General features: G+C 35.6%; 1 protein-coding gene across 2 annotated transcripts in view; it reads right to left on the reverse strand.

The window, feature by feature from the left end:
- The window catches only part of WDR64 (WD repeat domain 64), a 67,053-nt gene extending 57,872 nt beyond the window's left edge, over positions 1 to 9,181 (reverse strand). For both annotated transcript variants that reach the window (XM_021390858.1, XM_021390857.1), the window contains exons 1-4: positions 8,830 to 9,181; positions 8,022 to 8,152; positions 2,627 to 2,729; positions 2,022 to 2,125 (exon numbers count right to left, since the gene is read on the reverse strand). In XM_021390858.1, coding sequence (XP_021246533.1) covers positions 2,022 to 2,125; positions 2,627 to 2,729; positions 8,022 to 8,152; positions 8,830 to 8,980 — 489 coding nt within the window. In that variant the 5' untranslated portion in view covers positions 8,981 to 9,181. The remainder of the gene's footprint in view (positions 1 to 2,021; positions 2,126 to 2,626; positions 2,730 to 8,021; positions 8,153 to 8,829) is intronic.

Below are 13,297 nucleotides of genomic sequence, written 5' to 3' on the forward strand. Positions count from 1 at the left end.
ACTGAAGTTTACTGCATAGACAAGCTGTGTGATGGTTTAAAATCTCTTTATTGTTCTTATTCTTATTTTTATATTAGTTTTTTTGCATTTTTAAGCTATTCTCAGGTTTTGCACAGTATCAGTTAAAAACTAGTTATATGTGCTTTCCAAAGAGCAGACAGAATAACATGGACATCAGAATAACACTGGACATCAGTTTGCCTCAGTGTGAATGAACAGAATATGGCCCCATCTTTTCCTCCATATATCTGTTTCTTAACAATCAAATGTCTCAGATGTGGAAAAGTTAAAATGTGTTTTATATCAGATTCACTGATTATATCAGATCAAATATTATTCATCATTCATGTACGTGGAACACACTGACTTATGTGGGACATATGTGCATCCAAGAAGACCATAAGTTTAATGGTCTGTGCTTTAAAAGTGCAAGAATTATACAAAAATAAGCTTCCCCGTCTGCTTGTTGATACATTGCTCATGAGCTCATATTATGAGCAGAAGTCTTACCAAGCAGCAACTTCAAGGCAAGTATATTCATAGTCCTTTATCAATGTGCTAAAAAGACAGATTAGTCAAAACAAGTCACTAGCTGAGACTTAAGGACAGGACTCTTTAAATTTTTGGCCTTTGACTGAAGAAAAAGGATGTAAAAGGTGTTAACTCTTTATATGGCTTTATGCTATGGGGTCATATTCTAGTAACAAGATTCAAGTGACTGCAAAGCTAAAGAGCTAGATTTTTCTCTAGCTTGCATCAAGATGTATCAGAGCAATTTTAGTCAAGTCAAAGGTCATTAGCTCAGATCAACTGATATCAGAGATTATATCATGAGTTACTGACTGTTGTTGTAATGCCTTAATCATTTTCAGAATGTTCGGTTTTGTAAACGGGATTTGAGGTCTCCTGTAATTCACTGCGTTAAGCGGCTGGGTGCAATATCAGTTACACTGCAGTCACTGATGTCAGAGTGACATCAGTCCAGACTATGAGAAGGCAGCCATTCAGAACTTCAAAGCAGTCGGCGGGCTGGAGGAGGTGGGAGTGGGAGAAGGGGAGGAACTATTTTTAACATTATACTTTGTGAAATTATTTCTCGTAGATATGTAAGAGGGATAATGCTCTGGAGGACAAAGAAGTAGGCTTTCAAATAAATTACTTCAGCGTTTACCAAAACTGCAGTATTGCTTTGTTGTTTAATCATCCACAGGAGAAAACTGTTGCTTTGCAAGCCGCTGTTAGAAGCATTATGCACTAATTAGCTGGCCCCCTAGAAAATATTATTGCTGCTTTAAAGCTTTACTGCATTGTTTGATAAAGCTTTTAATAAACTGGTTGTATTAAAATTGTACAAATTTAAAGTGCCGATGAACATAGAAGTGTGATGTACCTCATGACATCTAGAAATGTATGTTTAAATAGTAATATCATCTGAGAGGCTCGTTTACAAAATCCACTCTAATAGGATCTTGAACCCGAACTTCTACTTAAAATGGTACAGATCTCCCTACAACTTGCTGACGAGGGAAGTGACTCTGAAGCAGTGTCACAAAGACTGTCAGAAAATTCAAGACTTTTAAGCTTTAAGAGTTTGCTGTATTGAATAACTCTTCCTTGCAAACAACCAAAAAATCTTTCTGTCCATTCTACATATTCCCGGTAGCTGTAGAAAACAGTTCATTCTCTGTTTTCCACTGCATATGCAATTCCAATCGCATATGTAAAATTTAAGAAAACTTAAAAAAAAAAAAAAGGCAGATTATTTTATATTAAATTGACTTCTATTCAGTTTTTTATTGGCAATCTCTACTACGAGCTTTTACATGTTTAGCTGTTGAGTAGGTTTATAATTAAAAATTAGAATGCGTATTTCCCACTGTACTTAAAAGTATGGGAAAAGTTAACTAATAAAAAAAATCTAGCTTTTCTACAGGTAAGTTTTCACTCTAGATCACAGTTCACTCAGTTCACGTATATACTATCTAGTAGAATGAGGAAAAGTTTGTTTGAGTAAGAATTACCTTGCTATTAAAAACAGTTAGCACTCCTTTCTGAGAGGATGTTACTGTGAAATCCAGATGGGGCACCTTCACTACACTTGTAATCAAATCACGTTCCTTGACAACTGTGAAAGACAGAATGTTACTCTTCATCTCACAGACACAGAAAAATCTACATACAATACATACAAATAAAAACCTAGTACTAAACAAATAAAACCATAAACCAAGAACGTTTATCTTCCTGAAATACATAGTGGCACCAACTCCAAGGCAGTAAAATGTTATGTCATGTATTATCCAATACTTGATTTAAAAAATCATGTTGCATTTCAAAATAACATTAATGCATTATCCATGTGCTAGTTCTTTATAGAATATTTTTTAAAAATACAAAAAGGCAAATAAATAGTCTGAGTCAGACAACTTAATGATTTCAAAGTAATTCAGGAGTGCTCAGGGAGTTTAGTAAGAAACTTACTCTGGAACACACAAGAAGAAGCATGATTAGTAAACAAAAGCAGCCATGAGATTTTATCACTGTAACTTCGATAAGGTGTGCAGCAGGGAGCATTAAACAGACAAACTGGGGTTTTTTGTTTTAAACACAAGATGAAATTTTTCACCTGGATAAGGAATCTGACGTTTTTCAGATGTAAGGAAAACTGTGTTTTCTTCTTGCAAACGGGAAGACGTAGCACCATTTCCTCCAATGAAATAGCCAAAAATCTAAACAAAACAAAATAGAACAAAACTATTAATTTAAAACAATACTACTTCTGGAACATATGTTTATGCACATAAAGTCACTTTTTAAAAATTTTCTTCTATCATTTCATATTCCTGAAAACGGAATTTTCATCAATTATTTCTCTCAATCATTGGCTATCAATATGACTTTAGATTGCAGAGGTCTACCAGTCAGGCACAACTTTTCATCAGTGTTTGGAAAGAAGCCAGAATAAACGGAATTCTGGGAATAAAAATAGTCTAATTGATAAAGCTTATAAGTACCAATTTGGTTTGTTATGATTGTCTGTAAACAATCATTTTCTACTTCCTTTTTCCATTTTTACCTATTTGTGCTTCCTGAGCTAGCCTTCAGCTAGAATGAAAGATTTCAAGAGGCAGATAAAAAAAATGTCACTGTATTTGTAAACTGATTCAAGGCCGCATAGGGGTTAGCCTACACAGAAGAGCTTTTTTATGAAGATCCATAGATTCCTAGTTACTTGGGGAATAATAATAAAAGAGTATACAGCCCATTTTTTTAAACTTTTTTTCAATCATATCCCTCAGCCTGGCAATGTTTCTTTTGTACTAATGATAATGAAGATTCCCAGAGGGGAAATTCAGGTGGGTAGCTAATTTCTCCCAGGGAGGCAAAATGTTCCAGCTCAAATGCTCTCAGCTCTTCAATCTCTGTACCCAAGTGTAGGTTAGTCATCTCCTCAGGAAATGAGGTCAGCCCCATATAGCTGTACAGATAGGTACTTTTTCTTCTCTTTTGTCATATTATGGACATCACATACAGTCACTTTCTTTAATGTGTTCTAAAAGCAAAGCCCATTTGAATACAAGACAAAAGTTCACACTTCTTTCTAGTTCAATATTTTTCATATACCAGAACATCCTATTTTCTTCTCTGAGCAATTCATACGTACATCTTTCAACAGAAGTTGTTCTGCATATTCTTACAGAACAATATTAGTCTCTATCTTTCATTTCATAGCATCCTCCTTACTATGTACACAATTATAATCTATCAGAAAACATTCATCAATACACTGTCCATTACAATCCCTTACTTTCCTCTGTTTAATTTCTTGTAAAATCACTTTGTCTTCCCATCTGTTTCCAAATATGAATCTGAACTACAGATTCATGTCTGAATGCAGCTGTGCAACAAGTGCACACCTGGAATTCCTGTCATCCATGTCATCATTTAAGATACTAAATATTACTAGCCCCAATATTTACCCCTTCATATACATCAATATTGACTTGCCTTCAGCTGGATTTTGTGCCACTGAGAAATTCAGCTAGTATTCTTTCTGTTTCACTGCCCACTAACTCATACTTGGTCAGATTGACTAAGAGTATGTCATGGAAGACAATGTTAAAAGCCTTACTAAAGTCGAGATAAACATCATTCACTGCTCTCCCCTTATCCACCAAGATAGCCATGCCATTGTAGTTGGTTAAGCATGATTTCTCTGATTTCCCCTTTGTAAACCCAGTGACTACTACCAGTCACTTTCTTATCTTTTATGTGTTTGGATATGTTTTCTAGAATTAGTAGTTTCATCACCTTCATCAGGGATTGAGGTGAGGCTAACAGTCCTCTAGTTCCCTGGATCTTCCTCTTGTCTTTCTTGAATATAAGAGTGACATTTTGCATTTTTAGCGTGTTCCCATTTTTCCTAGCAAAGGAGAATAGCCTCTTTGTGTTTCTCAGGACTAAGTAGTAGAATATTTTTTTAAAATAGTAAACTGACCTGGTATGAGGTCTCTCCTGAGTCTGAATGGTATGGTTGGGCTAGCATAGTAGCTGATCTAAGGCAAACAGAGTTGGAAGCTCTCTAAGTGAGATGCCCAGGTGTGCCCTGTCATGCCTTCTGCAGACATGGGACAGTGACACATCTGATCTCCCATTTCTGCTCAGCAGGCAGAACACTGACCTAAGAAGGCATATCTCTTCAGCAGGGTCTGCGGTGACAGAACAAGGGGAAATGGCTTTAAGCTTAAAGAGGGTAGATTTAGGTTGGATATAAGGAAAAAGTCTTTGACAGTGAGGGTGGAGAGGCACTGGAACAGGTTGAACAGAGATGTGGTGGATGCCCTGTCCCTGGAGACTTTCAAGGCGAGGCTGGATCAAGACCTGAGGAACCTGATTTAGCTGTGTCCCTTTTCACTGTAAGGGAGTTGGACTAGATGGGCTTTAAAGGTCTCTTCCAACTCTAAGTATTCTATGATTCTATGATCTTAGAAATCTCTCAGAGCAGCATAAATGGCTTTTGCTGACTCCAACATGGGGACAGGGGATCTCAACTAATGCACAGCCCATTAGCAGAGACTGACAGAGAACATACAATATCAGGCAGAATGCAATTTACACATCTTTCATGTTTGCCATTAAAAATAGAGATTTCAAAGGGCCATCTACCTTCAGGGAAGAAATGCAGAAGTTTCGCAAGTTCTTGATAAATGATAGCTGTTAGACTAGCATAGATCTTCTATATTTTGGAGCCACCGAATGCCTAAGAGTAGACTCTAATGTGACTAAATAGAAGATTTAAAAATATATATTTTTTTCTCACAGAAAAGTACAATTTGAGTATAGGTATACTGCTGTGGAGAGTGCTGGAGACTTAGGAAACTCTTGAAAATGGAGATACTTGAAAAAGAGAAACATCAGGAAGAGAAAGGAATGAAAACAATCATATAAGGCCATGAACTTTTAGGTTGTGGAAATATATCCTGAAGATTTTGTCAAACAAAAGAGGTGCCAGGTATGGAGAGATAAATTTGACAAGTTTATATCTGTGAGAACAAGAGAGAGGAAAATGGTCAGAGTTAAGAGTTCTGGGAAGGGAGAGAGACAGAAATGATGAAAGAGGAATGTCAAAGGAACAAAGTTACACATATGCTTCTTCCTTAGCTTTCAAGATAAATGAAATGCTCAACAGTGTCAAAAAACAGCAGGGGAATTCAGGGGAACAGGGATGAAATAAAGTCCTTGTAGAGTAGAATTTGAAAACTAGAGCATAGATGGCAGAGGATGTGATGGATATTCGGTATGTTATAGAAAGTAATCATTATTGATGATACATTTGAAAAAATAAGTGATAAAAAGCTACAGCAAGATCAAGGCTACTTCCATTTTTCACAGGGGGTAATTTGTAACATGTTCAAGCTGCAGGTTAGAAATGTGATTTATCTAATACAATTAGTAGATTAATGAATATTATAAGAATGAATGTATCAGTTAGAGGAGACTTGTTTATTTCTTTCACCATCTCTCTCAAACAACTGGTTTCAAGCAGAATACCCAGAACAGTTTCCAGTCTCTTAAGAGGACAGTTACCTTTCCAACAGAGTTTGCAATAGGCAAGATAGAAAATTTCCTTCTTTAAATAAAACTTTCACCTAAGAGCAATGAAAAGCATAAGGAGGATGAAAAAAGCAAATGAGACTTAAGCTCGTCAACTGTTAAATAAAGTCAACTTCAAAAAAGTAAAATAGAAAAAGGGGAGGGGCTAAAAATGAGTGGAAAAAAATAAATAAATCTATCATTCTTACCTGTGCATAAATACACACATCTTTAAACATCAAGAATTGAAAAAGACATGAGGAGATCTTAGAGGTGCAGTGCAACTACAGTCATAAGCCCTCAGCATAGTTAGAAAAAAAAAGAACTCTGATTTAATTTATCACATTTGTAACTCTCCAAGATTAAATGGACCAATCTGAAACTGTAGTTTGCCAGAAAAAAAGAATGGAAAAAAAAGACCCACCACCAAACATACCAGTCCCATTTTTATTTTATTAGAACCCATTCAAATGAGCCTGGAAATATCTGTCTTGGTCCATTCATGTCAGAAAGGATGTTACTACAATTACAGTAGATCAGAAGATAACATTCAAGTTACAGTTGATGTAAATTGGGCTCAAATGACAATCAGATGATCAATACAGTGATCATGTAGTTTTGGTGTAAGCTAAATCTCCAGAATTCCAGAAGCAGTTCTCTTAATTCAGTTTTCATCTCTTTATAACCACACTACCTGCAAGCAAATCTTATCCTTTTGTCATGAATAAAGCTTAGATTTATAAGATGTTCCATAATGCATATATAGCTGGTGATACATGTCACCAACAAATTTCCTACTGAACTGAAATAAAAAACTGAAAAATTCACTGCAGCTTTTCAATGCAGTATTATATTTCAAACTTTGTTGGATAAGGCCACATCAGGTTAAAAAAAATCAGTCAGAATGATGCAAATAGTCTGATCTTTGCACATTTAATAACAGAACTACAACTTCCCTTACAGATAACTTCCAGCAACTTTGTGTTAAATATTTCTCCCTAAAAGAAAAAATAAATTAAAACAAATAGACAAACAAAACACGGGAAAAATAGACCACCATGTTTAAAAGAAACAAAACAAAGTACTTTTTCACAAAATGAATAAAAATGTGGATACTACAGAATTATCTTTTTTTATGATGAATGCAGAAGTAATTTATAAACAGTTAGATAAAAAGTCCACTGGGGGATACTAAACACAAACTGCAGCTGCAACTCTGGCACAGAAAATACTTAAGCTATATGCCATCAGAGCTGGGAGGGGGTAAACCAGATTCACTGTTTCATACTTACCTCATTATTACTTTCTTCTTTTTTTTTTTTTTTTGCCAAACTTTGCTATTTACCATTAGAGACAGAAAAATGGATTACAACAGAATTCAGAAAGGAAGAATGCTCTTGTTACAAAACTCTCTATTGAAATGGTAGTATAGCTCTTAATGTTTCCAATATAAAGTAAGGTGCAGATTTGTCTCTGCGAAAAAAGGAGAAGAGGGAGAGGAAGGAGAGAAAGAATTTATGATGGTCTAGCTCAAGTTAAACCTATCCCCAGAGCACAAATTGCATACTGTAGTGATAGGATTTCTTGCATTTTAACACAGTGCCTGAGGCCAACGTGTATCAGTAAAGTAGTTCATGACTGGACATACTGATTTCTAGCCTCAGGTCCATGCTCCAGATCCAGCTGCCTTGTGAGGAATCTGGTATATCAAACATTGCTTGGGGACAAACAGCTCTGGTAAAGAGCTCAGTGCTCTTTCACAAAACACGCAAGAAAAATGTTTTTCTTCAGTTAGGTCATTCTTTAAGATGCATTCATGTGTATCAACGTATGTGTATCAACATATTATGTTGGCCCACAGTCTCAGAGGCGAATGTTGGTGGTATGGCAATATTGCTTATATTTAATAAATTATTAAAAATCCTTACCTCACACCATTCTGTCCTTGCATCAGGATTGTTGCTTATCTTCCTGAAAAAGGCCTTAACATTATGCTCCTTGACTTCTGGACCAAAAAGTGTCTGCGTGGTTCTATAGAACTTATCATAATCTATCTCATCTGTATTGGAGTAACAATATCCAGAGTTAAAAACTGTCGAGCTATGTCTTCTGTCCTTTTCTTCCCTAGTTCCTGTTATATTTCTCTTTCAATATCAGTAACATGCAAGTTTCAGCTCCTCACACTGCATCCATTAAAGCATTTTGCCAAAAAAGATGCTCAGCCTTATTCTTCAAAACCACCTGCTTTGCAAAACATGACAGGAAACAAATAGATAAAAGAATATCTCTACAATTCTTAGCTATTCTTGTCTTCCCTTGACTCCATAATAAAATCCTGTTTTGTTGAAATGAACCTGAAAAGTGATCTAGGATAAAGTTTATCCTTTCAGGCAATAAATAGTCACTCACTTTGAAAAAAGCAAATCCTAACTGTTTACAATCAAGACATTGGATTTACATAATGCATTGTTTATGTACTTGTACAGATCAGTGGAAATACCACAGGAGTGCTAATTTGTGTATGTGGCAACTCTGACAATTATATTTTGTGAGCAATCACTATGGCCTTATAATTATAATTTACCACAAGCCATAAAAGGAGATGAAGATCACTTTCACGCGGCAAGTGAAGAAGTCACAGTTTGAATATCAGTTTGATATTTTTCCTACAGTCTTGTTTCACCTATTCTCAATGTGAAAATTATTACACGTTCAATGAGAAAGCATATCTCTTACCATCATCTTTAATATACAAGCCTAATCTTTCCTTTGTCTTCTGGGTTGCTGTTTCTTCAACTAGTTTCTGGAACTGCTTCAAAGCAGTCTTGAAATCCGGCACTTCAAGAGCAGAGCAACTCTCATTATCACAATCGTTTTGTCCAGACATCCTTTAATAAGAGAGTACAAAAAGGCAGGAGGGAGAGCTCTTCTTACAGTGTGATCCAAGGCTTGTTTTGCTCCTTAAATCTTAGGCTCCCACATGAGTTTATATGAGATGCAGTTGCACGACAGGTATACCAAATAGTACATAATGAGGTGACCCTAGTTCCGCATCTCAAGTTAGCAAACCTGTTAGTGAACAGTTGATGTCACAACACCCCATACATCACAGAATTCTACATACTGAGGAGCCCTAGGTCACAAACCAGTATCACAGAATCATAGCATGGCTTGTATTGGAAGGGACCTCAAAGATCATCTAGTTCCAATCTCACTGGCACTGACAGGGTTGCCGCCCACTAGATCACTAATAACCTGGGAAGTAAAATTAGCTCTTGGCGTCTGGTACAATTGGTGGTGCATGAACTTTCTCACTTTCAGAGCCAGACAAGGACTTCATCAGGTTTTAATTCTGCTACAGCTGGTACTTCTTTAGCAATACCAGATAGCATTCTATGGTAAGAATATACCTGTTACAAGTTTGTCCTATCTTTTTGAATTCTGTACTGAATGAGGAGGAAGGAAGATTATACCAGCTATCTTTAAGTTTCATATTATTTTCTTACACTTTGGATTGTCTTCAATTTTTCTGCCAAGAGCTGCCTACCAACTAATGCAGTTAGGAATAGTTGCAATTGTGGAGTCCCTTGGATCCACATAGTATCTGGTGAAGAATGATCGAGCCAGTTCTCCTCTTACATTTGCTGGTGATAGAACTTAAACCAGCTTGATGATATTCTGTCATTTGCTATTGTTGTAAGGCCTGGTGAAAGACCTCAGTTAGGTGAGGATGCCTGTTTTTACAGTAAGAGCAGAACAAACCGAAGGTGAGGAAAAGCATTCATGGTATTTGCCAAGCTTAAGCAAATTTCACATTTATTTATTGATTTTCCTGTTAGTGAAGTCATTAATTCACATTCAGTAATGCAAACATATATTTCCATGATCACTAAATTCCAAAGTACTTCAGAAAAGTACATTAGTGATAATGAATAGAGGCTGGTATTTTCTGTCATCCGATAAATAAATAAATAAATGATACATCTTACAAAGATGTTGTGAGAAAAGTTGTCCTTTTTATTCCACTCATCCAGGTAACTTACACAATGCTAGATTTATTTATTTTTAAAACCCAGTGCATACATTAATGCTTTATTAAGCAGATGATTGATTAAGTTTTAGATAAGAAAATCTGATTAAAACGGGCAGGCCAAAATATCCTTTTACCCTAATTAGAATTCCTGCTCCCATATTTAAGAGAGGCACCATGAATTCATAACATTTAAATACAAAACAAACCATTAGATCTTCCACTTCCACATCCTCTGTATCTCAGATCTTTAAATACCAGCAGTTTATCATTCCTGACAGTGTTCTTCTAGAGCATAACTTGCAGAAAGGTATCCAGTTTTCACACGCAGAAGCCAAGAGATGGAGAATCCATCATGTTTGTTCCAAAAGTTAATTGCTCGTGTAGTTTAAATTTAAACCTCTCATTTGAATGTGTTGCTTCAGCCTCCACTTGGCAGTTGTTGGAATATCCTCATAGTTGGTGAAATAATTGGTGATTCTCCCACTAGGAGCCTATGTAACTGAATTACTTCTCCATTTTCTTGTTGTTTAAAGGACATTGAGCTCTTTACCTCATACTACAACACTAAAATAATCTTAGTGATTCTTGACTGCATTTTTCAGCTTTTTTAGTATCTTTAAAAAATGCTGAAACTATGTTGCTGCACAATACAATAATAAGCAAATTGGCATTCTGGTCAAATAATGAACTTAAATATATTTATCAGACTCTCTTTTCACTGGACCATGTAGATCAAATATCAAAAAACAGTACAACTGTTCTTTCTCAATTTATCTCCACATCAGCTTTTGTATTACTTCAACTGAGGCTGATGACAGGCTCATTGCTCAAGGCTTGCTTGAATTGCTATGCATGGAATTGCTGTGCTCTGGAGATTCTGTGGTTGAAAGGAAAAACATATTTGACATGCTGCTTCAAGATGAACCCTTGTTACGCAGTGTGTCCTGTTGATTAATTTTTCCAGTGTGTCATCTAAACTTGTATGACATGAGGTTATATTCTAATTTCTCAATTCACAGACTGGAAAGTTAAAGAACAGAAAGCTATGTTTTGATCTCCCTTAACCAAGACACTTCTTGCACTACAGCACAATGAAAACAGATGGAAGTCTCAAATAAGGAACCACTGTTTGCAATACCAGCTGACTCAGTTGTCTTTGACACTTAAACTCCAAAGAATGTACAACACAGTTTTCAAATAACATGTGTTAACTGATAAACAAAAGTGGAGAAGATAGGAACTACTTTAGAAGATAAACTAAGTCTAAGACACAAATTCAATATTAAGTTGATGAGTAACAGGAAGCTCTTGCATTAGTAAGTCTATAGTAGCATTAAATGAATGAAAAGAATTTTCTTTCCTGTCTCCCTCACTGATACTGTGGAAAACACTAGATATTATATATAGTGGAATTTATTATATTATATTATTATATTACATATATATTTATTATATATATAATATTATATATAATATTATATTATTATATTATATTATACTGTTTATTCAGAAGTTTCCTATTACTATTCAAACCTCCCTCTACTTACTATGTAATCACATTAGTCTCAGTTATTGGTAAATTTTCAGACCAGTACAAAGTTAATAATACATTGTACAGGTGAAGAGAACAGCTACAGCAATATCATTTTGGTATTTGATGGCCATTTAAAAAAAATCAATCATTTTCAATCTATATTTCAAGAACTATTAGAAATCTATGAAATTCTATGCTAATTTTAAAATTCTGGCCATGTAGCTTGATCTCTCATAGCAAATAACCCTAAACTACTGCAGAAGATAAATCAGCAAAAAAGTGGTAAATCTTCTTTCCTGTCTTCTATCAAGTTGCCATTCACCTTTTCTGGGAGTCCATTCAAAGACAAATTGTCACCAAGCAAAATGATTGTCCAAAAGAGCCCGAAGAAAACACAATATCTCTAAAATGATCTCAGTTGTCCTTAAGGAGGCTCTGTCACAAAAGAGACTTTGATTCAGATTCTGGTTTGGGTCCAAATAAAAAAAAAAAATTAAAAAAAAATAACTAGTCCTGGAAGCTGCCTTCTTTTGATAAACTATACTATTTATCCTTTGCTATTTCATCCTTTTAAACATTCCTTTAAGTCTGTCCATGTTTGCAGGTGAGTCAGGATTGAATTGCTGGAGTTGAGAGTGACTGGATTCCTCCTTGACCAATATGGGGTTGAGCAAATCAACCCTTCATAAGTTCAAAAATTAAAGTTCTTGCATAAAACAGTGATGACCATGTACTATAAAGTTCACATTTACATTAGTTTTTCTACTGACTCCATTTTTCACCATGCCTTAGTCATATCATTACTACAAAAGCAATACCACGCTCCTTACTATAAAATACATTTGCTCTCCTGTGTCACTAACAACAGCTTAAAAAGATAATTTAAAAAGTCATACTTCCTATGTGATTTTAATGATTTCTATGTTGGACTCTGGTAAATTGTCAGTAAGTTTGTAATCATTTTCACTTCCTGTTTGTCACGTTAATGAGAAGCTGCAGCACAGGAATAATCTCCTGCGGAAGACAATTCTTTTAAGATAAAGTTTCTATCACTAGTGAATTTCACAAGCTTATTGTTGCCAAAGCTGGTGCTACTGATCTGACTTAGATTTACATGGTTGTTTAAGGTTCAAGCTTCCCTAGGAGCTGTATTTGTACATCCAGGGCAGGTGTATTGTCAGCCGGTGCAGGTGCAAGTATGTATCATCACTTACTTTAATCTATTTAGTAACTAACAGGTGCCACAGAGGCATCAATGTGCATCTGACAACTAAGTGTGTACTGCAGACCCACACAGGCTTCTATAGTCAAGATGAAATTCATGTCATCTCACTTAACCATCTAAAAGTCAATTATCAAACCAGCTGATAAGCCAGTCAGTAGTGAGAAAAAAAAAAAAAAAAGCACTTTAGTACAGTGATTCACCTTACTGGTCTTAAGTGTTTAACTTTTAAATGCCTCATTTAGGTGAGATGAATTGCACCTGCAGCTAGTAAAGTTATTTGTACACATACCAGGTGTACTAGAGCTCAGACATTACTGTACATGCTGTAGTCAACTTCCAGATATGGCACAAATGTTCCAAAAGTATCTCGTCACCTCCCTGGATTACCTATTTGGGTGACCTCCCTGCTGCA

This window comes from Numida meleagris, chromosome 3, assembly GCF_002078875.1.
Source record: "Numida meleagris isolate 19003 breed g44 Domestic line chromosome 3, NumMel1.0, whole genome shotgun sequence".
Taxonomy (NCBI): Eukaryota; Metazoa; Chordata; class Aves; order Galliformes; family Numididae; genus Numida; species Numida meleagris.